The 26,866-nt window shown below is 37.9% G+C and overlaps 1 protein-coding gene across 1 annotated transcript in view; it reads right to left on the bottom strand.

Moving 5' to 3' along the window:
* The window catches only part of FBN2 (fibrillin 2), a 224,383-nt gene that overhangs the window by 129,959 nt on the left and 67,558 nt on the right, over nucleotides 1–26,866 (bottom strand). Inside the window, exon 7 of the mRNA XM_052644439.1 lies at nucleotides 22,020–22,145. Coding sequence (XP_052500399.1) covers nucleotides 22,020–22,145 — 126 coding nt within the window. The remainder of the gene's footprint in view (nucleotides 1–22,019; nucleotides 22,146–26,866) is intronic.

The raw sequence follows: 26,866 nt of genomic DNA, 5'->3' as shown, positions 1-26,866 counted from the left end.
GTGATGGAATTAGGTGTGAAGCAAGAACATTTTACTCTGGAAAAGAAGGGAAGATACTTCATCAGATGCAGGGAAAATGGAAAATGAGAATGTAGTAATAGAGGGAATCTGAGGTTGAGTAAGTTCATGTCAAACAGCTTCGGTCTTCTTGACAGGATAAAATAGCGAGTGCAGATGTTACAAAACTTAAATGTGCAGAAAAATCACCTGGACAGCTTATTAAACGTGCAGATTTTGACCTCTAGTCAGGATGTTTTGGTACTCCCCTTCTGTTCCAAACACAGAACAGTGACAGATCACATTTAAAAAGAAAAAAAAAAAAAGGAAAGAAAAGAAAACCAGAAAGAGCCAGCTGGTTTCAAAATACAAGATGAACATTTCCTTGGACCAGAAATAGAACCACTAAGCTGTGAGTACAGCTGAAACCAAGTGTTTGCTGGACTCCTTCCCCAGAGGCTGGCTGTGATGGCCAGGAGATCAGAATTACCCCTGATGAAGATATGGTGTGATAAATACTAGGGCAGGCACTAGATAACACGGGAATGCACAGGAAAAAAATGGGTCAGGAGAATTACCCAGAAAAGTGACAGACTGGAACATAAGAGACAAATGGGTCTAAACCAGGCTATGAAAATGAAACGGAGGATTGTTATCCAAGCAGAGGGAAGACGACACGCAGACAAGGCAACAAAGTGCACGGCTTATTTGGGAAACAAGTAGATGTGAATGTGCCTGAATCAGTGTAGAGATGCAAGCAGAGGGTGATGTGAGAAACTATGTCCCGAGAACAGGACACTCAGGAGGATCATGACCAAATCTGTGTTCTAGAAAGATCACTGTGCTTGTAACATGGAAAAATGATGGAGTAGAACAAGTGTCTTGTGTAGAACAAGACATCAAAAAAAGATGTCTCAGTAATCCCGAAAAGAAACGAAGATAAAGACAGAGAAAAGTGGATAGATTCAAAATACATTTAAGATGTAGTATCCATCCAAATTATTGGTGATAAAATGGTTGTGTCAGGAAAGGGCGGTATTAAGAATGCTATCCAGATTTACACTTTGGGCCAATCACTGAGATAAGCTATTTGAGAAATGCCAGTAAAGTACGTATCGAGTAGGTGTAGTGGAATTAGAGACTCAGTCTGTGCATGCTGAGCTTGAGCCAACTGTGGGGCATCCAAAGCATACATGCCTGGTACACAGCTACACAGAAGCTTTCCAGGTGGAGCTAGTGGTAAAGAACCCACCTGCCAAGACAGGAGACGTGAGAGACCCAGGTTCGATCCCTGGGTGGGGAAGATCCCCTGGAGGAGGGCACGACAACCCACTCCAGTATTCTCGCCTGGAGAATCCCATAGACAGAAGAGCCTGGAAGGCTACAGTCCATAGGCTCGCAGAGTCAGACATTCATGAAGTGACTTAGTACACAGGCATGCAGCTGCATACAAAGGTGGTCTAGGTTTCATTTCTGGAAGCCAAGTGCATACAGGTGCTGTTTTTCTTTTCTCTTTTTTTTTGGCAGGGAGGGCAGGTTACGTAAGGAATGAGAAAAGCCCACCTACTGAGCTGGTTGAAATACAGTTTCAGTTGACTAGGTTACAATGGGTTCCAGAGTAAGTCAGAAGAAAGAAAGCAGAGAACGACTGCAGATAATCCCAAAGTGTGAGGTGAAAGGAAGGAAAAGAGGGCAGTGGGTTAAGGGAAAGATGGAAAGGAAAGGGTATTTTTTAGGATCATGGAAAACACCACAATCCACTGTAAATCCAATGTACAGACGATGGAAGTCTGTTATCTACTATGTAATATCAATATCTTCATTTTAATTCAGCGTTTTACTATCGTATGATTATATATACTTTGTCTCTTTTCCTCTAGTGATTGATCTAGAGAAGTATATCTAAAATACTCTGTGTGATAACATCAACAGGCAGCAAAGGAACCTTTTATATATTAAAAGAGCTTTTCTGTCCACTAAAGGTAAAATAATAGCATTGTCTTCTACTACTGCAGCAATGTAATCCATGGTGCCTTTTGGGCTGAAACCAATACTGCATCTTTCTAAATATTAATACTAATTTGGAGTAACTCAGGCATGAAGCAATAGCGGCAAGAGGCAATTCCATCATAGTGTTTTTAAAACTGACATAACAATTGGAAGGCTATTTCTATTTCAAAATATATAAAAACTTCTGATAACAGAGTAGAACAACATGAGTCTAAATTTTTGGTCTGCATCCCCAAGTTTCTTGGGAAGTTTAACTATTTACCAGTGGTGCTTTTTCCTTCTCTTTCTCTTCTTTTTTTATTTACTCAGGGTGGAAATATTTTGTTACCTTTTGTTAGTCCAAGACAAATAAGACCAAATTATTTACAAGTTGCAAAATACTGAAGGATTAAAGGATGACACTGAGCTTCTATAACAATATATATATATATATATATATATATATCTAACAATTGAGGGATGAACTGTTTAAACCATGTCTTCTAGAATCTTTCTTCCAATTCCATCTGCTCTCCACAACCACCTTAAACAATTTTTAATATAGGAAAATTAAATTGAAAGACTCTTTTAATGTTGAGTAAAACCTATAATTTTAATAACATAAAAGTCAGGAAATTCCAAAGTTAAATTTACTATAACCATTTGGACTTGGCAAAGACACAAGCATTTAATATTTTCTGTTACCATTTTTCTTTTTAAACATCAGTACGTTAAGATGCAATCATAAAACCCTCAGGATTTTTAAATGTACTTTGGCATAATGCAGTAGGAACTTTAAGAAATCTTGATTTCACCAATAATTTAATGATGTATCAAGGTACTTATTCCATATTTTCTAAATAAATGGCATTAAGTGAAAATATGTCCTACTTTACATTACAGAATTATTATATAAATATTCATTAGCCTCTGTGCTTTTCATATTTATTACCATAAAAGGAAATAAATTCCACAAAAATGGTACTCTCAGTTACTAAGAAACACACTATATGCAATTCTTCTTCAAGTTAATCTTTGAATTGTTACAGTTGTATCTTCCTGAGTTTGATTGATTTCCTTATTGACCTGACAGATAACATTCATATATTAATATATCGTTTAAATTCAGTATGTAACTGTACGTACACTGAATTGCACAGACATATCTGCGTATGTGCACAGATGGGGTTGTATAGATGAGTACACAGGGTTCATTCCTAAGAGTCACTTAGCCTGTGAAGCACACAGTTTGATTTGCTTAAGGAGGTGATGGAGTTGCATAAATGCAACAACTCATCCGCTAGCATTCTCTGTGCAAAGTGCGAAATTCAAGACGGCTAACTGGGAAAACTCACAAAGACTGAGTGGACCTCACTGGGCTCACAGCCTAACTGGGCTGACAGAGCACAGACGCACGCACGCAACGTATTTGAATGCTACAGGGCAGAACTGCTGCTCACCCATAGCAAGCAACCTGGACAATTCTCAAGGACACTAAAGCACGTCCGGGGTCTTCACTGAGACTTGGAAAGATGTTCTCGTTTGAAATTCCCTTTTCTTTAAATTACAGCCTCTGTCTGATGATTTATGCAAAAGTTGAACTTTTGCATGTAGACTTAGTCATGAGGTTGGAAATGTTTTCAAATAAACTGAGAATATGTGGTAATGAGATTTGAAACCACAAGGGTGCAAGCAGAAAGCAACTTCATTATTTCTCCTACTGCCATTTTGCACACTTTCTTTTGAACAGTTCTTTCTTGATCCTAGAAAATTTCAGGCCGCGCCCTCAGGCTTTCCTACCATTTTCAGATGAATAACGAGTCCACTTAAATCCAATAACCCCATAGTTCTAATCCTTCATCCAGTCAAAGCTTCTCCTCCCCCGAAGTTTGAGTCTGCTGAAGCTGAGACCTTTCAGCAGTGGAGGAGATGTGGTTGTCTTTTTTCCTTTCTTTTCAATTCCTTCCTCCCTAGACAGCACCTACCATGAGCTCTTTCAATGCTGTGATGGGGAGGAGAGAGGACGGGTCTTGGTAACAAAGATTCTACCTGGTTGGTGGAGATGTCACTGTACACATATTTCCTTGTCAGTCTCCTCTGCCTGTTTTCTCTCATCTCCTGGACCTCTAAACTGAAGCTGAAGTGTTTCATGGTTCAGCTGTTGGGTTCTCCTCTATCAGAATGATTCCTTCATGATCTCTATTCTCAGGGCATCAAATATCAGCTATACGCCAAAGACTCTCAGATTGACATTGTCAGCTTCGACCTTGCCCTGGAACTTTACCCATATACGCAACTCCAAATGGCTACCTGAGTGTCTAACAGGGGTCTGAAATTAACCATCTGAAGCTGAACTCCTGGTATCTACCAGTCAACTCCACTATGTTCCACCCACAGATGTTCTCCATCTCAGTTAATGGCAACTTTTTAAATCTTTTTAAATCGCCTTTCCAAAAACCTTGCAACTACTTGATTCTTTTCTTATCCTGCCTCACGAGTGACTGTCAACAAATTCTGCTGGTTCAGCCTTCAAAATACATGGAATTCAGCCACTTCTTCAATCACATTTACCAATAAACTGCTCTGAGCTATCATCAAACCTCATTGAGACTACTGCAGGAGCATTTTACTTGGTCTCTCTGCTTTCATATTTGTTCCCTTCTCATCTTTTTACCACCCAGCAGCCAGAGCAAATCTTTTTTAAATGGAGTCCAGAATACGTCACTCCTCTACTCAAAATTTCCATTGGCTCCCTTTTTGAGAACTCTAAAGATGGTGTGATCACTCACCTAGGGCCAGACATCCTGGAATGCAAAGTCAACTGGGCCTGAGGAAGCATCACTACGAACAAAGCTAGTGGAGGTGATGGAATTCCAGTTGAGCTGTTTCAAATCCTGAAAGATGATGCTGTGAAAGTGCTGCACTCTATGCCAGCAAATTTGTAAAACTCAGCCATGGCCATAGGACTGGAAAAGGTTAGTTTTCATTCCAATCCCAAAGGAAGGCAAAGCCAAAGAAAGTCCAAACTACCACACAATTGCACTCATTTCACACACTAGCAAAGTAATGCTCAAAATTCTCCAAGCCAGACTTTAACAGTAGGTGAACCATGAACTTCCAGATGTTTAGTCTGGATTTTAAAAAGGCAGAGGAACCAGGGATCAAATTGCCAACATCCATTGGATCATCGAAAAAGCAAGAGAGTTCCAGAAAAACACCTACTTTTGCTTTATTGACTATGCCAAAGCCTTTGACTGTGTGAATCACAACAAACTGGAAAATTTATAAAGAGATGGGAATATCAGACCACCTTACCTGCCTGCTGAGAAATCTGTATGCAGGCCAAGAAGCAACAGTTAGAACTGGACATGGAACAACGGACTGGTTTCAAACTGGCAAAGGAGTACATCTATGCTATATATTGTCACCCTGTTTATTTAACTTCTATGGAGAGTACATCATGCAAAATGCTGGGCTGGATGAAGCACAAGCTGGAATCAAGATTGTTGGGAGAAATATCAATAACCTCGGATACACAGATGACACCACCCTACGGCAGAAAGAAAAGAAGAACTAAAGAGCCTCTTTAAAAAAAAATTATCTATTTTTTATTGAAGGATAATTGTTTTACAGAATTTTGTTGTTTTCTGTCAAACCTCAACATGATAAAGAGCCTCTTGATGAAAGTGAAAGAAGAGAGAGAAAAAGTGGGCTTAAAACTCAACATTCAAAAAACATCCAGTCCCATCACTTCATGGCAAATAGATGGGGAAACAATGGAAACAGTGAGAGACTTTATTTTCTGGGGCTCCAAAATCACTGCATATTGTGACCGCAGCCATGGAATTAAAAGATACTTGATCCTTGGAAGAAAATCTATGACCAACCTAGATACCATATTAAAAAGCAGAGACATTACTTTGCCAACAAAGGTCCATCTAGTCAAAGCTATGGTTTTTCCAGTAGTCATGTACGCATGTGAGAGTTGGACTATAAAGAAAGCTGAGTGCCGAAGAATTGATGCTTTTGAACTGTGGTGTTGGAGAAGACTCTTGAGAGTTCCTTGGACTGCAAGGAGATTCAACCAGTCCATCCTAAAGGAAATCAGTCCTGAATATTTGTTGGAAGGACTGATGCTGAAGCTGAAAAGCCAATACTTTGGCCACCTGATGCAAAGAATTGAGAGGACCCGATGCTGGGAATGATTGAAGGTAGGAGAAGGGGACGACAGAAGATGAGATGATTGGATGGCATTCACCTACTTGATGGACATGAGTTTAAATAAACTCCGGGAGTTGGTGGACAGGGAAGCCTGGCATGCTGCAGCCCATGGGGTTGCAAACAGTCAAACACGACTGAGCAACTGAACTGTGAGTGAATGAGAAAGTCCAAAGTACTTACCGTGCAAAGCCCCACGAAATATGGCACCAGACTGCATCTCTAAATGTGTCATTTCCCAGTTACTGTCCCCCTTACCACTGTGCGCCAGCCACACTGGCCTCTTTCAAGTTCTCACCATCCCTCAGGCACACCCCTGCCTCAGAGCCGCTCACTGGCAGCCCCTATTAGAAATTTGCCTCCGCAGACAGCCATGGTTTCCCCCTCAGCTCCTTCATACCCTCATTCTCACCCTGCTTTGATTTTGTGATGGTATTTTTCACGTCTGACAGTCTAATAGATTTTTATTTGTTTCTTGTTTGTCCCTTGTTTTTATAATGTAACCTGCGTGAGAGAAAGGATTTTTATCTGTTTGTTCACTACACTATCCTCAGGGTCTAGCATTGTGCTAGGAACTCAATAAATACTTTTCTGAATGAATGATTCTGGCATCAGGGCCCTCTGGGCATGGCGGCTCCAAAGCCTAATACTTCTGCTGATATTTTGGGAGACCTCTCAGTGCTGAGGCTCTCTCATTTTTCACCCTTGACCCCAGAGATACCTCCTCTACCTGACCAGCTGTAACTCTCTCATCAGCCCCAGCTTTCCGACAGTTCATCCCCAGGCTGGGATCACCCACCCTACAGGAATCTGTGTAGCAGGAGCCCTTTTCAAAACCACTCAACTCCTCTCCTTTTTGTGGGGGCCTCACCTAGGAGGTAGGAAACTCACGCATCCTTTACCCTCAAACTCTGGAAATGCAATTTTTCAGACAAATCAAGTTCACCGTCCCATCTCTCTTATACACAGCCTGGTGGTGAGGGATGCAGACTGAAGGCAGAACAACTTTCCTCTTTCCTTTCTTCCTCATCTCATCCCTACTGTTCACAAGTTATGCAACTGATAAAGACAATTGTGAGGCAAACACAATGAATTTTAACTAACTTCTTAAAGAGAAGCAAATTCTAGAACACATTTTACTCATGAGAGCCACATACTTTCTTGATTCCAGAGAGAAATATTAACAATTAACTAGCCATTACAAATAGAGTGTCCATTGTAGTATACAGGATTTATATGTAAAATGCAACATTATATTCTTTTGGAAAAAAAAAAAAACCATCAAAAAAATCCCATCTTCCATCTTGAAGCTACAGGGAATATTTTAAAATGTAAAATCAAGTTGCAAACAAAGGCCGGAATGCTATACTTCCTGATTTTCTTTGTTAGTTGATTATAAAAATATTCTTTTTTTCTATCATGGTAAATTAAGGAAAAATATTCCATGTGGGAGAAAAAAAATTATGATAATCTAATTTATGAACAGCTGTATTCTGAGTTTGTTAAGTAGAATTAATTTTCTAAGTCTACTACTAAATATTCACAACATGGTTTTACTAAAGTATTAGATGAGAAATTTTTAGCAAACTTTAAATGTTTTCTATTAAAAAAGATCTTCAATGGTTTCAAATCTGTTCTGTTTAGAATCTGACAAAACAAGAAAGCAACCTTTTATATTTTTTTTCCAGCATCATTGAAAGCATTTTCTTATATGTCTTCATGTTAAAACAGAACCAATTTATGTATAAGCATATAGCAACAGTTTTAGAAAAAGTTTGATTACATTTTCATTTAAATAATTTTATTTTAAAAATAAAATACTGACTGCAACAGTACAGACATCCCTTCTTTCTAAAGTGCTGCATTGATTCATAGACAATCTACAGACAGATGTTTAAGAATAGAATGAAGTGGGATGATGTTAATGATGTCAACAAGTTACAGTCTAGGTGATAACAGAGGGGAATAGAAAATAAAGGGTGGAAGAAGAGGAGATGATAAATGGGGATAAGATAGACCTAGAATTAAAAACAGAGCTAAATTTATTATGATCAGCCCATTCCTTTTCCTTTGGAACTCTTTGGCAAACATCATAGTGGCTCTGAGTTCCAGTTTGGCAAACACCTATCTTTGGAAGTAAAATAGCTCTGTAACTATAGTAATAATAAAAAAATATGATGATAATAATAATAATAAATCTTACAATATCATTTCTAAGAAGTCAAAGTCACTCAGTTGTGTCTGACTCTTTACGACCCTGGAATTTCCAGGCCAGAATACTGGAGAGGGTAGCCATTCCCTTCTCAAGGGCATCTCCCCAACCCAGGGATTGAACCTAGGTCTCCTACATTGCAGGCTGATCCTTTAGCAGCTGAGCCACAAGGGAAATCCAAGAGTGCTGGAGTGGGTAGCCTATCCCTTCTCCAGGGGAGCTTTCTGACCCAGGAATCGAACCGGGATCTCCTGCATTGCAGGCAGATTCTTTCCCAACTGAGCTATCAGGGAAGCCCGTCATTTCTAAAGCTCTAGTCATTAAAAATCACATTTCCATACTCTTTGCTATATCCTTGAATCACTTATATTACTTTTTACTTAATATATTTCTAATATACATACTCATTTAACAAACTTAAATGAGAAGATTTTTAGGGGACTGAAAATAGTCTTTATGCTAAATGATGGATATATGGTTAATTTTCACTTGTCCAAATCGATGGAATGTGAAACAACAAGAGTGAACCCCAAGGTAAACTACAGACTTCGGGTGTCTATGATGCACCAATACAGGTTCATCAGAGCAACAAACATACCATTGTGGAGAGGGAGGCTCTGCATGCCCAGGGCCGGGTAGCACAGCGAAACCTCTGTACCTTCCTCTCAATTTCGCTATGAACTTCAAACTGCTCCAAAAAAGTTAAGTCTTTATAAAAATTTAATATGAACTTTGTATAGATGAGAAACATATACATTGAAATCGGATAAAATTACATCGAAAGAGAAAGAGTGATTCCTAACTTGGGACTAAGAAAAAAGACAGCTCAAGCATTATCACAGCTTTCTTTATTTATATCTTGATAAAAATGGGAGCATCTAAATTAAATGAGGAGCCCTCCATACATTTTCCCATACCTAGATGGTGAATGAAGTACATACACAGTCAGTAACTGATAACACTTGTTAAGAAATGCAGTCAGGGATCAAGGTATTATATTTCAAATTTTGTGGCATTTTTACCTAACTACAGCAGGATTTTCCTTAGAGTAGACTAATTTTCTCCAGGCAATGAGCCATGGTAATTTGTGAGACAGCTTTTCTTTCTTTCTCTCTCACTTAGTTGAAGCTATAGATATATCAACAATATTGTAAAACTAGCATTTTTGTTTATTTTGGCCTGTAATATTGCCTTTACATTTCACTATGAAACAGCAATGATTTTATAAGTAAAATGAAGAAATAAGGGAATATATTTGAGTTTATATCTTTTTCTTCTTATATCAAAGTTCAAAACATTCATCTGGTTCTTTCATTCCAGGGTAGAATAGATTTTTCTATCACTACACACACCTAATTTTGAGTCTCTGAGCAAGGTGTTTTGGAGGCTCTCAATTTTTCCAGTGATCTTCAGCAGAAACTGAACTACAAGAATTACATGAATTACTTCACCATGTGTTTTTTTTTTTTTTTTTTAGTATTTTTTAAAGGGATTTAAATACTCAATGGCACTGGGGAAACAACACTGGTTCTCAGCATTTGGGAAAATGTCCCTGAATCCTCTAAAATGCAATTTCCTGACCACTGTGTTATGCTAAATAAATCAAGTCCTCTTGGTCTGAAATGTCCATTTCTATAATTTGGGTGAAGCTGGGACTAGAGAGGTAAAAACAGGCTGAGACTCGTCAGCAATTAACAGATAATCTTAAATCCCCAGTTCCACGTTTCTTCATCAAGATGATGAATTTGGGTCCCTTTCTTTGCTTGCTAATACTTTGGTTGGAGTAGGCAAATATATGCTCCAGTAGGTCAATTTTGTTTGTTTAAGATTTGAAAAGTTTATTTATAGGAAATTATACTACAAGTCATAATTGAAATGTTATATTAGAACTCTTTTACAATTATTTTTTTAAGATCTTAAATCACATGGTTTATTGAATATTTCATAATTAAATTGTCTGTGGTATATATCCCTGCCTTCTTTAATGAAGACCTAGAAGGGCCAAATGCTTTCTTTATCTGACATAATACTCATAAAACCTTTATGTAGAAAAGACCATTCTTATCTCTACTGTTAAAAGATACAGGCATTCATTTATTTGCTTGAGATCATGCAATCCCCACACACACCTACAGCACAAACCCTGACAATGTAGGCCCCAAATCTGGGATACTGGCCACCACGTGCTCTTCTTGTTCCACACTTATTCTCTGAATTCTACTTGAAACTAAAATTGTCATTTCTCTCTCCAATTTTCTTCTTGTTCCTCCAATGAAAACTAAAAACTAAATTTCTTTTAAATGAAAGTTAAGACAAGATCTAAATATTCCTAATTCTGATCCAAAATCCAGATCACAAGCTACAGAATCTCTTTTTGTTAAATAATTTTCTTTGGGAATACATCTTTTTCACAGACTCCACGTTTATGATGATGATGTTACCCATCATGCCTCAAATAAAGAACTCTTTTTCTTCCCAGCTCTCATAGAAAACTCCATGTGCAACTTTCCATGAAGACCATTTTGTTTAGGTTGAAATTAAGGGAGAGATGTCACTTCAGTAACTCCATATGAAATATTGCTGGGAGTTGACTAAGACTGCCAAGGTAGTGCCCAAGTTGCTGAATGTGTGCATTTTAACAGTGGAAGTCATTTGCGGGAAGCAACTAAAAGTTTAGACTGGCAACTTCTGATAAATACACTAGCAAGTGATACGTGCTAATTTTGCCTCAGATGTCAGCTCCAGGTTGCTGTTTGGTTGACCCTCTAGATGTGCTTCCCAGCTGGCCTCACTTTCTTGGGTGTGACACCTGGGGGGGCGTCTAAAAGTCAAACCTGAAAACCCCACTGCTAACCTGGGTCCACGTGCCCTTCCCAAATGGCTTATTTTAGATTTTAACTCTTTAATACATACGCAACAAATTTCTAAGCTACTCAGTGCTCTGCTTCCCAAGAAAAATGCATCATGAAAATCATATTCCTTAGAGCAAAAGATATTTTACAATCAATTCATTTGATTACAAGACACTCTCTATCTTATATGGGGGGAGAGAGAGAGGAGACAGAAAGAGATGAAGACATATTGACCCGACTGGATGTCATTTTTGCTTAGCACACATAGGAAACCATGGCAAGTGGAGTCAGGCTTTGATGCTCAAAGCTAGTAGTACTATTTAAGTTTCCATTATTGTCTCTGTGTTTTAAAATTCAAATTTTCCTTCCAGGGGAGAGGGTTTGGGGAACTGGGAAGAAGGAAGCTTGGAACTAAGAGCAGATTAATTGAGGAAGATGAGCTTCAGCAATCTTTGCAAGAGTGATGGCCTCGCTCAGAATTAATCCTGTTCTCACGGAGGAGTTTCAATTGTTACAGGCTCATCCCTTTTACTAATATGCCTTAAAATGAGACTAAATATTGAAGGCTGTTACCAGGAAAATACTGTGCTTAAAGATGAGGTAATGCCAGGATATGCAAGCAACCCAAGTTTCTATCAACATACTGTGGACAAAGATGTGGTATACGTATATGTGTGTGTATGTGTATGAATATTACCCAGACATAAAAAAATAAACTTTTGCCATTTGCAACAACATGAATGGACCTAGAGAGTATTATGTTTAATGAAATTAGTCAAAGACAAACATTGTATATTATCACTTAAATGTGGAATCTAAAATATCTCCTGCATTGCGAGCAGATTCTATACAGTCTGAGCCACCAGGGAAACCCAAAATTAAATAAAGGTATATGCAAAACAGACTCACAGATATAGAAAACAAATGAGCGGATAGCAATGGGGAGAGGGAAGGTGGGAGAGGCAATATAGAGGTATGGAACTAAGACATACAAACTACTATGTATAAAATACATAAGAAACATGGATATATTGTACATCACAGCAAAATAGTCATTATTTTGTAAAGTCATTATTTAACTTTAAGTGGAATATAAATTATAAAAATACAGAATCACTATGCTGTACACCTAAAACTAATATAATACTCATGAATCGCAGCACGCCAGGCCTCCCTGTCCATCACCAACTCCCGGAGTTCACTCAGACTCACGTCCATCGAGTCAGTGATGCCATCCAGCCATCTCATCCTCGGTCGTCCCCTTCTCCTCCTGCCCCCAATCTCTCCCAGCATCAGGGTCTTTTCCAATGAGTCAGCTCTTCGCATGAGGTGGCCAAAGTACTGGAGCTTCAGCTTTAGCATCATTCCTTCCAAAGAAATCCCAGGGCTGATCTCCTTCAGAATGGACTGGCTGGATCTCCTTGCAGTCCAAGCGACTCTCAAGAGTCTTCTCCATCACCACAGTTCAAAAGCATCAATTCTTCAGTGCTCAGCCTTCTTCACAGTCCAACTCTCACATCCATACATGAATGGAGAAAAACAGGAAAAACCATAGCCAAAGAGTCGGACACAACTGAGCGACTGAACTGAACTGAACTGAACTGAAGCCACCTATATATAGCTCAGTTAAAGAGTAGGGTACTTCTTAATGCTTTCGGGAAATGTAAATAAACTGCAATATTTGAAAACAAAAACAAGCAAAAATATATGGAAATGTTTGCGATATCTGTGTTTCTCCTGTATGATTTCTTAATCTGTATCGTGAGCCCAAAGCTCCATGGAAAAGACATAAAGGGTGATCTAGAAGATGGGAGTCTAGTCCTGTGAGCCAGGGACGGCTCACTGATCACTCAGCAGATGCTTCTCCACCAGTCTGGAGGAGGGCAGGGCAGCACACAGGCCTGGAATGAGGAAGAGGCACCCTGACTACACAGTGTCAGCCTCTTTGTTCCCCAATCAGGCATCAAGCCACAGCAGGTAGAAACAAGGTTCAGCATGCTAACATCAGTGCGATGTTACACAGCGCGACGATACACATCCGTCCAGGAAATCAGAGTATGTGTGTGTTTAAGTATGTAACCACTACTCATAACAGGAAGAACCAGGAAATGATGTCCATCAGAGAGAAAGTTGATAAACACATGAAGGTAAATCCACATAATGGAATAGTATATCCCATTCTAAAGAATGAACTAGAACAACATGGAAATATTAATAGTTATAGATGAATCATTTCATTAAAATAAAAGGTTCACAAGTATCAAATTGTTTTTGTACAGTCTAAAAGATTGCAATAATCATTAATAATAATAAAAATGAAATATCTATAGGTGCAATAAAACTATCTAAAAAAAGCAAGAAAATGCAGCATGCTGACTACAAAGTATGGTTGAGGGGGCACCATGACACATATGGATTATTATCCTGGCCTTGGTGTTTGTTTCTGGTAGTTTCATGAGTGCTTATTACATTGTTTAAAGCAACTAAATAACAGCAGGCTATGGCACCCAAACACTGGGTGCTGGCACCTTTGGTAGCATCACAGTCCCACATTAGTATGAGGATACAGAAGAGCCAGGCAATAAATGAAGCTTAGGACCCGGGTCGGGTCACAGTGGGTCCACTGAGGGCATGGACCCACCCAGTGTTTATTTCCCAAGATGCCAAATGTATAATTAGCCCGAACATCCCTCTAAGTTGCCACAACTGACAGTTAGCACTTGACCTGTAGGGCAAGAACTGCCATAGTTGGGAAGAACAAGTGGAAGCCTCTGAAACTGCTCCAAGCTTTAAGCTAAGGAAACAAACAAACAAAAAAGAAACCAGGGTATGGGTGGAATAATAATGAGATTATGCCATAAAACAAATACTGTGATGAATACAATTCTATGCACCCGAGAGAGGCAGCACAGACATAGAGATAGATAGATGTGTGTATATATGTGTATACAGAGAGAAGAAATCTGAACTAAATGCAGTCACCATGAAACATAGTGACCTGTTTCCTTCTTTAAAAGCTATATATTTGCAAAGGTCCAGCCTGTGTTTTGACATCTATATCAGTTTTTATTTCATTGGGCCATGCAGTTCATTTGCAGTTGATGACCAGGAGTCTACCAGCTTTTTGCTTAAAGATGATTTAAGAACGTCTTTCTTCACATTAATTACTGGTCTCAGACAGTAAAGACTCTGCCTGCAAGGCGGAAGACCTGGGTTTGATCCCTAGGTTAGGAAGATCCTTTGGAGAAGTAAATGACTACCCACTCCAGTATCTTTGCCTGGAGAATTCCATGGACAGAGGAGCCTGGTGGGCTACGGTCCATGAGGTTGTACTGAGTCAGACATTATTGAGGGACTAACACTTTCACTTTCTTCACAATACAGTACCACATACACTCTTTTAAATATTACTTATGTTTTTGCCAAAAGCAAATTACAATCCACTTCACCATAATTATCACCCTGACCTCTTCCTCTTTTACAATTAATTTCTTTAGACCTCTGCTACTGACTCCCTTCTATGAATGAAGACAAAATTAGTTCATTTGCATCTCTTACTACTCCCATTCTCCTTCACCTGCAATTTCAATTCTCAAGTCATAGAGGATGGATTATTTTTAGCACAGTGGTACAGAATAAACTTTCATTTTAATAAGTAGAAAATACAGCAAAAACTCTACAGGTGGTGCCAGGATCACTGAAATGGATCTAACTCAGGCCTTTCTGGATCACAGGGCACAGAACGGTATTCCTGTCGCTGCCGCTATAAATACGTTTTCCTATAAATGCAGTCCGTGGGTTGGGAATGTGTGCTACCTGGTCACCCACCCTTGCTTGCTCAACAGTGCTTGCTGAGAGTGAAAGCTCTGGAATGAAGCTAGCAGGTTGGACTCCTGGCCCCATGGTTTCATAGCCACTAAAACCTGCTAAGATTACTTTATTTAAGACTCTCTGTGTCTCAGTCTCTTCTGTAAAACGAGTTAACAATAGTAACCAGGGCTTCCTTGATGGTTCAGTAATAAGGAATATGCCTGCTAATGCAGGAGACACAGGTTCCGTCCCTGATTTGCAAAGATCTCACATGCCACAGAGCAAGTAGGCCCGGGCTCTAGAGCCCGAGAGCTGCAAGAACTGAAGCTCACAAGCCCTAGAGCCTGCGCTTCACAACAGGAGAAGCCCCTGCGATAAGAAGCCCACCCACAAGCCACAGCTAGAGAGCAGACCCTGCCCGCTGCCAGCTAGAGAAAAGCCCTGGCAGCAAGGAAGACCCAGTACAGCCAAAAATAAATAGATAAAAAACTTTAAAAAAAAGTGACCAAACTCACAGCACTGTATTATGACTTAATAAGAAAACCTATGCAAAGTGGTTTAAATGTAGCTGAGAGCACATTAAGTGCTGCATAAATATTAGTTTTTATTAATGCTATTTTGGTGCATTACTTACAGGCAGATGCAAACAAAAAAATTACTTATAAAGCAAAATAAAAAGTGCTTATATGTTACAAGAGCAGAAAGTAGGTTTGGGTTTAGGAGCCCAGTCTTTCTTATTTAAGGGAGTGAAGTGAAAATGAAAGTCGCACAGTTGTGTCTGATTCTTTGTGATCCCATGGACTGTACAGTCCATGGAATTCTCCAGGCCAGAATACTGGAGTGGGTAGCCTAACCCTTCTTCAGCAGATCTTCCTGACCCGGGAATAGAACCAGGGTCTCCTGCATTGCAGGTGGATTCTTTAAGAGGGAGTTCATTTATATTTTAACTACAGTGCTGCAAATTTCTTTTTAAAAAGATTTAAAAGATGATAGTTTTGTGTTTTTAAATTAATGAGCTAAAACATTTCTCAAAATTTACAGTTCTCTTACTTGAATCTCCATTTTTAATATGTAGCGTCCTTTTTGGGAAATAGCCAATGAGCTTATTTATTATTTATTTTAAAGTTAATACACTTTTGGAAATATGAGTAAAAGCAAGTGCTTTTCAGTTCAGCACAGACGTTTATTTTCCACGGTTTATCAAAGCAGAGTTGGAACAGCCACTAACGACACTGTGCCAGCAACTTTCATGAGTTTCATGAGTATAAATAAATAAGTTTGTTGTCAGAAATCCCAAACAACTAAATGCTGTGGTAACGGAACAAAGCTGAAGAGTCTTCAGAATAAATTGCAAACAAGTATTTGACATGTGAAGGGCCATTGAAGGGAAACTTTCCAATATAATGATGCTGTTTTTCTGCCTTCCATTTAAGCCAGGAAAGAATAACTCAAGGAATGTCAGAGAAGGTATAGTCTGGAAGAGGGGATCATGTAAGGACACCTGGTACCTAGTTGTGCTTATCCAAGTGGACTGAAGTTCAAATTAACATTTTTTGTTATATAAAAAAAATGTGGACAGTCTTCTGATATACACTTTCGTATTATATTGATGTATTCTACTTTTCTTAATTTAAATCAGATACATTTAGATGAATAAATCTTTCAAAAGAGTAAATAACCGAAACAACCTTCTTTTTGGATGTGAATAGTTTACTACACCAAAGAATCACTTTGGCCATTTTGTGACAGACTTAAGAAGATATCGTAGCCAAACTGGCCCAGGAGAAATGAGACATGACTTTAGTAAACGTTAAGAGGTTTTACTGAATCTGGGGTACTAAGTCAGTGATGGAGAAAGATAAGGGATTCTTTTAGACAAACACTCACACACGCAGAGAAATATATATTTATATTCCTTCCTCTCTGCTTGGACACTAGCCTACATCTAAATGTGAAAAAATAATCCCACAAGAGAATTCTCCTAATGATATGAAACAAAACAAACCTTAATGATAGATATTGACTGACAGGTTTCAAACGTTAAATTAGGAGATGAACGCTCCCTCATCATTTTTTTCATGTTAGTATAAACTATGTATGTTCAAACTCAGAGATTCAGTAGAACAAGCCTTTTGGAGAAGATTTTAGTTAAGAAGATATCTCAAAGCAGAAGACAGTACTTTCTTTTAAATAGACAGTGAAGCTCCCTGACTTCTGTTTATTGTCACCCTGCCTATTTAACTTACATGCAGAGTACATCATGAAAAATGCTGGGCTGGATAAAGCACAAGCTGGATATGCAGAGTACATCAAGAGAAACGCTGGGCTGGATAAAGCGCAAGCTGGAATCAAGATTGTCAGAAGAAAGATCAATAGCCTCAGATATGCAGATGCTGTTACTGCTGCTAAGTCGCTTCAGTAGTGTCCGACTCTGTGCGACCCCATAGACGGCTGCCCACCAGGCTCCCCTGTCCCTGGGATTCTCCAGGCAAGAATACTGGAGTCAGTTGCCATTTCCTTCTCCAATGCGTGAAAGTGAAGTCGCTCAGTCGTGTCCGACTCTTCAAGACCCCATGGACTGTAGCCTACCAGGCTCCTCTGTCCATGAGATTTCCCAGACAAGAGTACCGGAGTGGGTTGCCATTGTCTTCTCTGATATGTAGATGACATCACCCTTATGGCAGAAAGCAAAGAAGAACTAAAGAGCCTCTTGATGAAAGTGAAAGAAGAGAGTGAAAAAGTTGGCTTAAAATTCAACATTCAGAAAACTAAGATCATGGCCCATCACTTCATGGCAAATAGATGGGGAAACAGCGGAAACAGTGACAGACTTTATTTTGGGGGGCTTCAAAATCAAATCACTGCAGATGGTGACTGCAGTCATGAAATTAAAAGATGCTTGCTCTTTGGAAGAAAAGTTATGACCAACCTAGATAGCATATTAAAAAGCAGAGACATTACTTTGCCAACAAAAGTCCATCTAGTCAAAACTATGGTTTTTCCAGTGGTCATGTATGGATGTGAGAGTTGGACTATAAAAGCTGAGCACAGAAGAATTGATGCTTTTGAACTGTGGTGTTGGAGAAGACTCTTGAGAATCCCTTGGACTGCAAGGAGATCCAACCAGTCCATCCTAAAGGAAATCAGTCCTGAATATTCACTGGAAGGACTGATGTTGAAGCTGAAGGTCCAATACTTTGGCCACCTGATGTGAAGAACTGACTCATTTGAAAAGACCCTGATGCTGGGACAGATTGAAGGTGGGAGAGGAAAGGGATGACAGGGGATAAGATGGTTGGATGGCAATACCGACTCAATGGACATGAGTTTGAGTGAGTGAACTCCGGGAGTTGGTGATGGACAGGGTGGGCTGGCATGCTGCAGTCCGTGGGTTCGCAAAGAAGTGGACACAGCTGAGCAACTGAACTGAACTGAAAGAGGGACAATGACACAAAAATCTAAAAATGCTGAACTGCACAATGTTTATGCTCTTAGCCTTTGAATTACAACCAAAGTGAAATAAGATTATTAAGGAAGTTAAAAAAGTCATGTAAAGCAAAAATTTCCATGATGAAGATCACTGGCCTCTTTCCAAATACAATCTCAACTCTGGCCCCATATTTTCTTTTCATTTGGACATTCAACCCAAGTAAAATAACTTAACTTACTATATACCCTGTTCCCCATCAATCAATGTAGCTTATATCAAGAACTGTTTCAGGCTCTGTATTAAATGAAATTTATCAGCATGAAATAAGACAGAGTTTTTGTCCTCAATGACCTTGCTCAAGTGTTGAAGTGAGATGGTCAGTAAACAAGTAACATACAAAATCAATAAGACAATTTCTCAAAGTTATTAAGCTGACTTTGCAATTTCTTGTTAATGCTACCACCATTTTCCTAATCACAGGAAAATGTGATGGAGTCACCTTTCTTATTTCTGAATAGATCTAGTAACTTACAGATTAAAAAAGATTTCTTTGGAGAATTTCACTGCCATATGAACAGAAATGTAAAATGTGCTACAACAGAAATAGGAAGGGCATCCTTTAAAACTAAATCTTTTAGTTCTACTATATTTTAACATTCATTGTAATCCATACAAAAATTAAAATATCTTACCTTCAACATTTGGTTAAAAGTAATTGCTATCACTGTATTTTTATTTAGAATAAACACTAACTTTAAATTCATGGCAACACTTTTTACATTGATACTATATTAACTGACTATAATTTAAAACCTGTAACTGAGGGTAACAACAGTTTGCAGTCTTTCCAAATACATTACGCCACCAATTACACTAAATAAATTTATGTAAGGAAATACCACTTGTTCTTTTACATAAAGAAACAGTATAACCCAAAGAAAATGGATAATAGTCACTTTTAAGACCTATCCAAATAAATATGACTTAGACACAAAGTCAAGGCTTCACAAAACCTTTAGTTTTCAAATTCTAATCACCACTTCTTCTAATTCTACTAGTCCCCACCAGTCCCAAACATTAAATCATATAATTTTTTTCTGGGCATTGGTTAAATAGATTTGGCTGCCTGGCAGGAAATAAGGAAAGAGACGACTGGGTTCAGGGCTCTGGGTGGTGCCTCCGTTACATCAATAGCCCCCTTTCCTAAAGAACATAGACAAGTGTGAATAAAGAGTTGCACTGTCTCTAGCCAAGCTCTGTCTTGGCTCTACATGTTGTTCTGATGAAATGTGATGTAGAAAATGCTCATTCCGTTTTCAACTAAGAAGTAATACATTGTTGGATGATTAATGGAACTGTCACAGCCACTCTTCGTCAGCTGGTGGCTGTACGTTCTCACCTACAATCAAACTCTCTTTTTGTTCCTAAGTCCACCACCCTTGGATCTAGCTTGTATATGACTCCACTAGTAAAAAAGTAAAGGGGGAGGGGTGGTGATAAAAGGTTGAGCAACAGAATCAACCCCAAAAGAGGGGGGAAGGAAAATACAGAACATAGCAAGGAAGTAGCGGTCCAACCCAGACTTCCTGCAGATCCCTAGCTCTCTAGTCCAATTCCTTGTTTATTCATACTCTACTTCTTATCTAGGAAACAGTTCCTTTTCCTATCTGTTCTCCATCATTATACTCTAGATTTTACTTTTCCCACTTTTTTGTTGACAGAGAGGGACACAATTTTTATAACCAAGTAACCGAAACAGAGACATTACTTTGCCAACAAAGGTCCGTCTAGTCAAGGCTATGGTTTTCCCAGTGGTCATGTATGGATGTGAGAGTTGGACTATAATGAAAGCTGAGCGCTGAAGAATTGATGCTTTTGAACTGTGATGTTGAGGAAGACTCTTGAGAGTCCCTTGGGCTGCAAGGAGATCCAACCAGTCCATCCTAAAGGAGATCAATCCTGAATATTCATTGGAAGGACTGATGCTGAAGCTGAAACTCCAATACTTTAGCCACCTGATGCGAAGTGCTTTTTGAAAAGACCCTGATGTTGGGAAAGATTGAGGGCAGGAGGAGAAGGGGACGACAGAGGATGAGATGGTTGGATGGCATCACCGACTCAATGGACATGAGTTTGGGTCAACTCCGGGAGTTGGTGATGGACGGGGAGGCCTGGCGTGCTGTGGTTCATGGGGTCGCAAAGAGTTGGACACAACTGAGTGACTGAACTGAACTGAACTGAACAAAAACAATCCCAATACTGCCTTTTGGAAAGGGGAAAAAAACAAAAGACTTAATTATATATACCAGGTATTAAAGGTAAAAGGTCTAAATGAACTTGTGATAATATTTTCACCAGAAATAATTATTAATATGTTTGGCACTACTGAATAAAAAAAATGCTGTCAGTTAATATCCTAGTAGGTATAAGGAATAAGTTCAGATTATTGAATTTTCCATATATATTTTTCCACCTCAGAAAAGTTAGACTGGCAAAAACTCCAAAATAATTTTTTAAACTCTGAATAGATAAAAACACTTATGTAACAAAATGAGAAAAGATATACTCTTAAAGCTTTTTCAGAAAAAGCTTTGAGCTCAGTTAACAATAAATTGATTTAAGTAATAACAGAAAAGACAAACATTATACTTTAATACTACCAGAAGCATTATAATTTCCTAAACCTCTATATTAATTAAAACTACACACACTTAGAAGCTTCCTGAATTTCATAATTTTGATAAAGTTTTCAAAGATACATACAACAAGTGAATTTATTCTATTTGAAGAATGCTGATAAAATTTACATTTCAATATTATAGTCCCAAACTCATATTCCAGAAAAGTATTAGTTTTTTAATAGTTTTTTTTTTAAGATCTTTACTTGATTGAGCTATTTTCTAGGAGATTACCTGCTGTGATCATTTCCAAACCCTCCTTGAGTCAATCATGCTTGTCTTTTATTAGATGGTCAGTTACGCACAATATCCAATATAAAACTTAAAAAGTCTTTATTTTCACTCAGTCGTGTCTGACTCTTTGCGACCCCATGGATTGTAGCCTACCAGGCTCCTCTGTCCATGGGATTTTCCAGGCAATAGTACTGGAGTGGATTGCCATTTCCTTTTCCAATAACATATGACAGAGTACCTCTAATATATTGCTTTAATATATTCCACTCGAACTTACCTTTACCTAATGTTAATGTTTGATATAATTTCATAAGTGAAATAGGAAACTAATAAGGAAAAAATAAAAATTGTTTGATTGCTACCATACTCACTACAATATAGAAACTGAGATAAACCAAATGGAAAACGATACTGGTTCTTTTTTCCAAATGAAATCCATTAAATATACAAACCAACACAAAACTACTCTAAGGTTATTCCTTCACTTTTATATTAAAATAAATCATTGTAATTGTGAGTAAATTCTCCAAAACTCAAAAAGAAGTCATACTTTTCTCAGATTCAGAGTCAGACATGTCCCTTGAAAGGGAGATACTCACCTTCACATTTCTGAGTAGTTTCACTCTGCTTATGACCAGCAGGACATTTGCATTCAAAAGAGCCCACTGTATTGATACAGTTTCCTCCCTGGCATATCCCAGGAATAGCCTGGCATTCATCAACATCTGTAAGAAGAAAGTATTTTCGATATAGATATCACTAATTTTCAGAATATTTATCTACACATGGGTGTTTTTTTAACGTATAGCAGAAATCCACCCGTTCTCAAAGGAATAGTGTGAGGGTAGTCAGGATCCCTTTGTATGCATGTATTTTAATTTAGGTAAATGGTATATGTTAAAGGTCTCATTTTGTCTCTTGGTTTTGACTTTTAGAATTTTGTTTCTAAAATCCATCCATATTGGTTTGTAGACAACCAATCCCTTGCTTTGATTTGCTGCAGAAGACTTCCTTTTATTTTTAATTGGAACATAATTGCTTTACAATGTTGTTTTAGTATCTGCTTGAGCCTCCCTCCCTACTTGCCTCCCCCACTTCACCCCATCCCCCTAGGTTGCTTCTGAGCACCAAGCTGAGCTCCCTGTGTTACACAGCAGTTCCCCACCAGCTCTTTCACACATGATCATGCATATATGTCAAGGCTGCTTTCTCAATCAGTCCACTCTCCTGGTGATGAATATTCAGCATCCTCTAACTTTTCATCACCTCAGGAGAACAAACATATAATCTGAAAAGACTCATATCTATTAAAGTAATTTAAGTCTTAGTTTAAAATCTTTGCCCGAAGAAAATTTCAGGTCTAGATGGCTTTGCTGTTAAATTCTTTCAAACATTTAAGAAAGAGACATACACAAAGTCACACAGAAAAGAGAAGAGAGGACACCGCCCAACCCATTTCACTGAGTTGGCATCACCCTGAAGCCAGAGCCAGATGAGGAACTGATATAAGGAGGAATTGATATAAGGAGGAAAACAAGAAGAATAACATCTTTTGGGGAAGAGCATACAAAAATTATTAGCCAGTCAACTTTAGCAACATATAAAATATAGAAACCTTTAGCAATATACAAAAGGTTAATATATCATGACTAAGTAAAATGTTTATTCCAGGAATTTAAGGTTTCCACATTCAAACATAAATCAGTTCATCAAACAGATTACAGAAGAGACAACACATGAATATCTCTTGGATGTGAAAAAAGCAACGGCAAAGTTCAACACTCATTCATGATCACTAATAGATTTTTTTAAATCTCAGTAAGCCAGAAATACAAGGGAATGTCCTCCACCTGATAAAGACTCTGCATAAAAAAACTACAGCTAACGCATTATAGGAGATTGGGAAAATTTTCTTTATTTAGAGTTTCTGAGTTTTTCACTTCATATCTAAATTCACCTTAATTTCTCTTTGTGTAAAAGGTAATTCAGTATACTGTTATGATGAACATGGTATATAAAAGGGCATACAATATATAAGCTTATGCAGATTGACATTAGCTATCCAAATCGACAGCCCAACATAACAGATTTATTAATATTATATCTATATAACAATTGATATACTCATTGTAAGAAACATTAAAGATGCAGAAAAGCAGAATTAAAAGAGATAACCATTGATACATCAGTAGTCTATTCTTTTAGAATTATTCATAGACAAATTCAGAGTGGTGGTCCGTTAATTTAATCAAAATAAGATCACACTATATGTGTTGTTTTGCCTCTTATATCTTTCCATTAAAATATTTTATTGATACATTTCTATGTCAGTGTATACTGATTTATCCTGTTATTTTTTGGTAAACCCACAAGTTTGGTATACGTTACTGTGTAAACTGGGGCTTCCCCAGTGGCTTAGCAGTAAGGAATCCATCTGCAATGCAGGAGACTCTGGAGACAAGAGTTTGATCCCTGGGTTGGGAAGATCCCTTAGAAAAGGAAATGACAACCCATTCCAGTATTCGTGCCTGCAAAATCCCACGGACAGAGGAACCTGGCAGGCTACAGTCCACAGGGTTGCAAAAGAGTCGGACACAGCTGGGCACAGCACACAAAATATTGTTATCCTGAGATGAAAATAGGTATCACTGCCTTATTAAAGGATATCTGATCCAAACAAAAAGCAACTAAAATGAATTATATGACAAGAAGTTTATATACTGAAGAGTTTAATTTACAACATTTCAAACTGCATTATTTTAAACATGTACTACATTTCTACTCTCATTACAATGTGGTAAAAAAAAAATCCATAGAAACCACTTTTTTCCTGGTAGATAAATCAGAGAAAGAATATTTTGGTATAAAATGAAAAATGAGGCCAAACCTATAAATCCCTTAGTACTGTTCATAAAAACTTTGACTACATATTTAGTAGATTCAGTAATTTTTCAAAGGAAAAAGCATTCTGACTTTACAAGGTTTATTTTGTAATTGCCTGAAAAGTACTTTTCCTAGAAAAAATAAACAGAACTTTTATTTTTTGAAATATCCTACGCAGCTATACAGAATTAATTTCTTTTAGGGAGATCATTAATCACTAAAATAAAAAAAAGTTTTAAAGAAATCCTATTGAAATAATCAACAGGAACCTAGAAGCACACACAAGTGTTCCCTATAAAAACAAAAGAAGCAAGCCTCAGACCTTCAAGTTATGCAAGAGTTTCTGCATCTTCCAAGCTAGCATAAGGAACCACTAATGTCTGATGGGTTTTCCACTGTACAAATTATACAGACGTGTTTCTGTTCTTCCCTTCAATTCAGGCAGAGGCTTATTATTTCTTTAAATGTTGGAAAACTTCAAATCACATATAAGAATTTTACTGAATAAAATTAAATCTTTTGAAACTTACACCTTATACAAGCACTTCAGTCTATGTCTACTAAGGTTATAAATAATGTGACAAAGCAATAGTAATTCTAGTTTATGAACTCGGTTATTCTCCAACTTCTCCAAATAAACTTGCCTTAAGAGATAATAAACTGATTTTATTATATAAATTAGTATTAGATGGCATATTCTTTTTAGCTGACATTAAAATGTGACAAGTATGTGCCAGCACTACAGGCATATAAAAATGGTTCATTTAATTTATATCTGTGGGAACTAAGGACCAACTCCTATTACTGTACTAATAGTGTGTGATTTTTTAACTTGGTCTGTCCCCAAATAAGATTCACTTTTAAAATGTAAGTTATTTCTACACCCTGTAGATATTCATACACAGTACTTATATTTCTACAAAAACAAATGCCAGTCTTTAAGTACAGCAATTGAAAAACAATCCTGTCTCTATCTGGGGCCTAAGACATATAGGCTGTCTTGGCAACTGTTCAGTGTGGTTTGATTCGGCCAGAATATCTATTCATGCATTCACAAAATTCCAATGCTGAATAAATGATCATCCCAATAAGTAAATATTGGTAACTTACTACCTGTAGGACTTCAAACTTGAAATAAGTACCCCAATGTTCATTGCAGCACTGTTTATAATAGCCAGGACATGGAAGCAACCTAGATATCCACCAGCAGATGAATGGATAAGAAAGCTGTGGTACATATACACAATGGAGTATTACTCAGCCGTTAAAAAGAATACATTTGAATCAGTTCTAATGAGGTGGATGAAACTGGAGCCGATTATACAGAGTGAAGTATGCCAGAAAGAAAAACACCAATACAGTATACTAAAGCATATATATGGAATTCAGAAAGATGGTAATGATAACCCTGTATGCGAGACAGCAAAAGAGACACAGATGTACAGAACAGACTTTTGGACTCTGTGGGAGAGGGAGAGGGTGGGATGATTTGGGAGAATGGCACTGAAGCATGTATACTATCACGTAAGAAACGAATCGCTAGTCTAGGTCCAATACAGGATACAGGATGCTTGGGGCTGGTGCACTGGGATGACCCAGAGAGATGATATGGGGAGGGTGGTGGGAGGGGGGTTCAGGGTTGGGAACTCATGTACACCTGTGGTGGATTCATGTCAATGTATGGCAAAACCAATATAGTACTGTAAAGTAAATAAATAAATAAATTTTAAAAATTAAAAAAATAAAAATAAAAAATAATTATATATTCTTTTTCATATTATATGTATTATATATCTGTATAACTGAATTACTTTGCTGTGTACCAGAAACTATACAACATTATAAATCAACTATACTTTAATGAAAATTTAAAAAAATTTTTTTAATAAAAATTATTGGCATTGGAAAAAAAAACAACAGAGCATGGTTCTGTCTCAATCTTCTTTCTCTCAACACATGTCATCATTGTTTATTCCAATGTCAAAATCAGAAACCTAAGAGAGAAACTGGGCATCCTCTCACTTGTCACACTTCTTCCCATCAGTACCAAGTGCTTGCTTCCCAAATAGATCTCAAATCTTGGCTCTCTGCCTCTACTCTGGTCTCAAGCTTCATCATATATCACCTGTACTGTCACAGGCAACTTCTGAGATTTTTTCTTTTCTTCCACTCTGGTCCCCCCTAGAGTTGATTCTTTGCAGAGCCCCTAAAATACTTCTATTTACAAAAATATGTATCAAAGCCAGAAGTCTGTAGACCCTGCCACACTGTTTTCTGGTCTATGAGTTGCTCGAGAGAAGTTTGAGACCCGTTAGGGTATTCCCTTTAAAAAAGATACTTGCTTATTTCTGTCTTATTATGCCCACAAGATTCTCCTTTATCTTCTCTTTCTTAGTGAACTGCTATACCTACCTTCCAAACTGCAAACTGAAACTTCTATTTTAGAAAATTTTTCTTTTGTTTCCAGTTCATTGCTTCAGCTTTCTTTACCACCTTTCTGCTTCTTTACAATCATTATTTATCGTCCTCTGACATTTCACTTTGTGATTTCCTCAAGCTTATC

Source organism: Budorcas taxicolor, chromosome 7 (assembly GCF_023091745.1).
Source record: "Budorcas taxicolor isolate Tak-1 chromosome 7, Takin1.1, whole genome shotgun sequence".
Taxonomy (NCBI): domain Eukaryota; kingdom Metazoa; phylum Chordata; class Mammalia; order Artiodactyla; family Bovidae; genus Budorcas; species Budorcas taxicolor.
The sequence above is the reverse complement of the archived record's forward strand: the minus strand, read 5'-3'. Positions and strand labels throughout refer to the sequence as shown.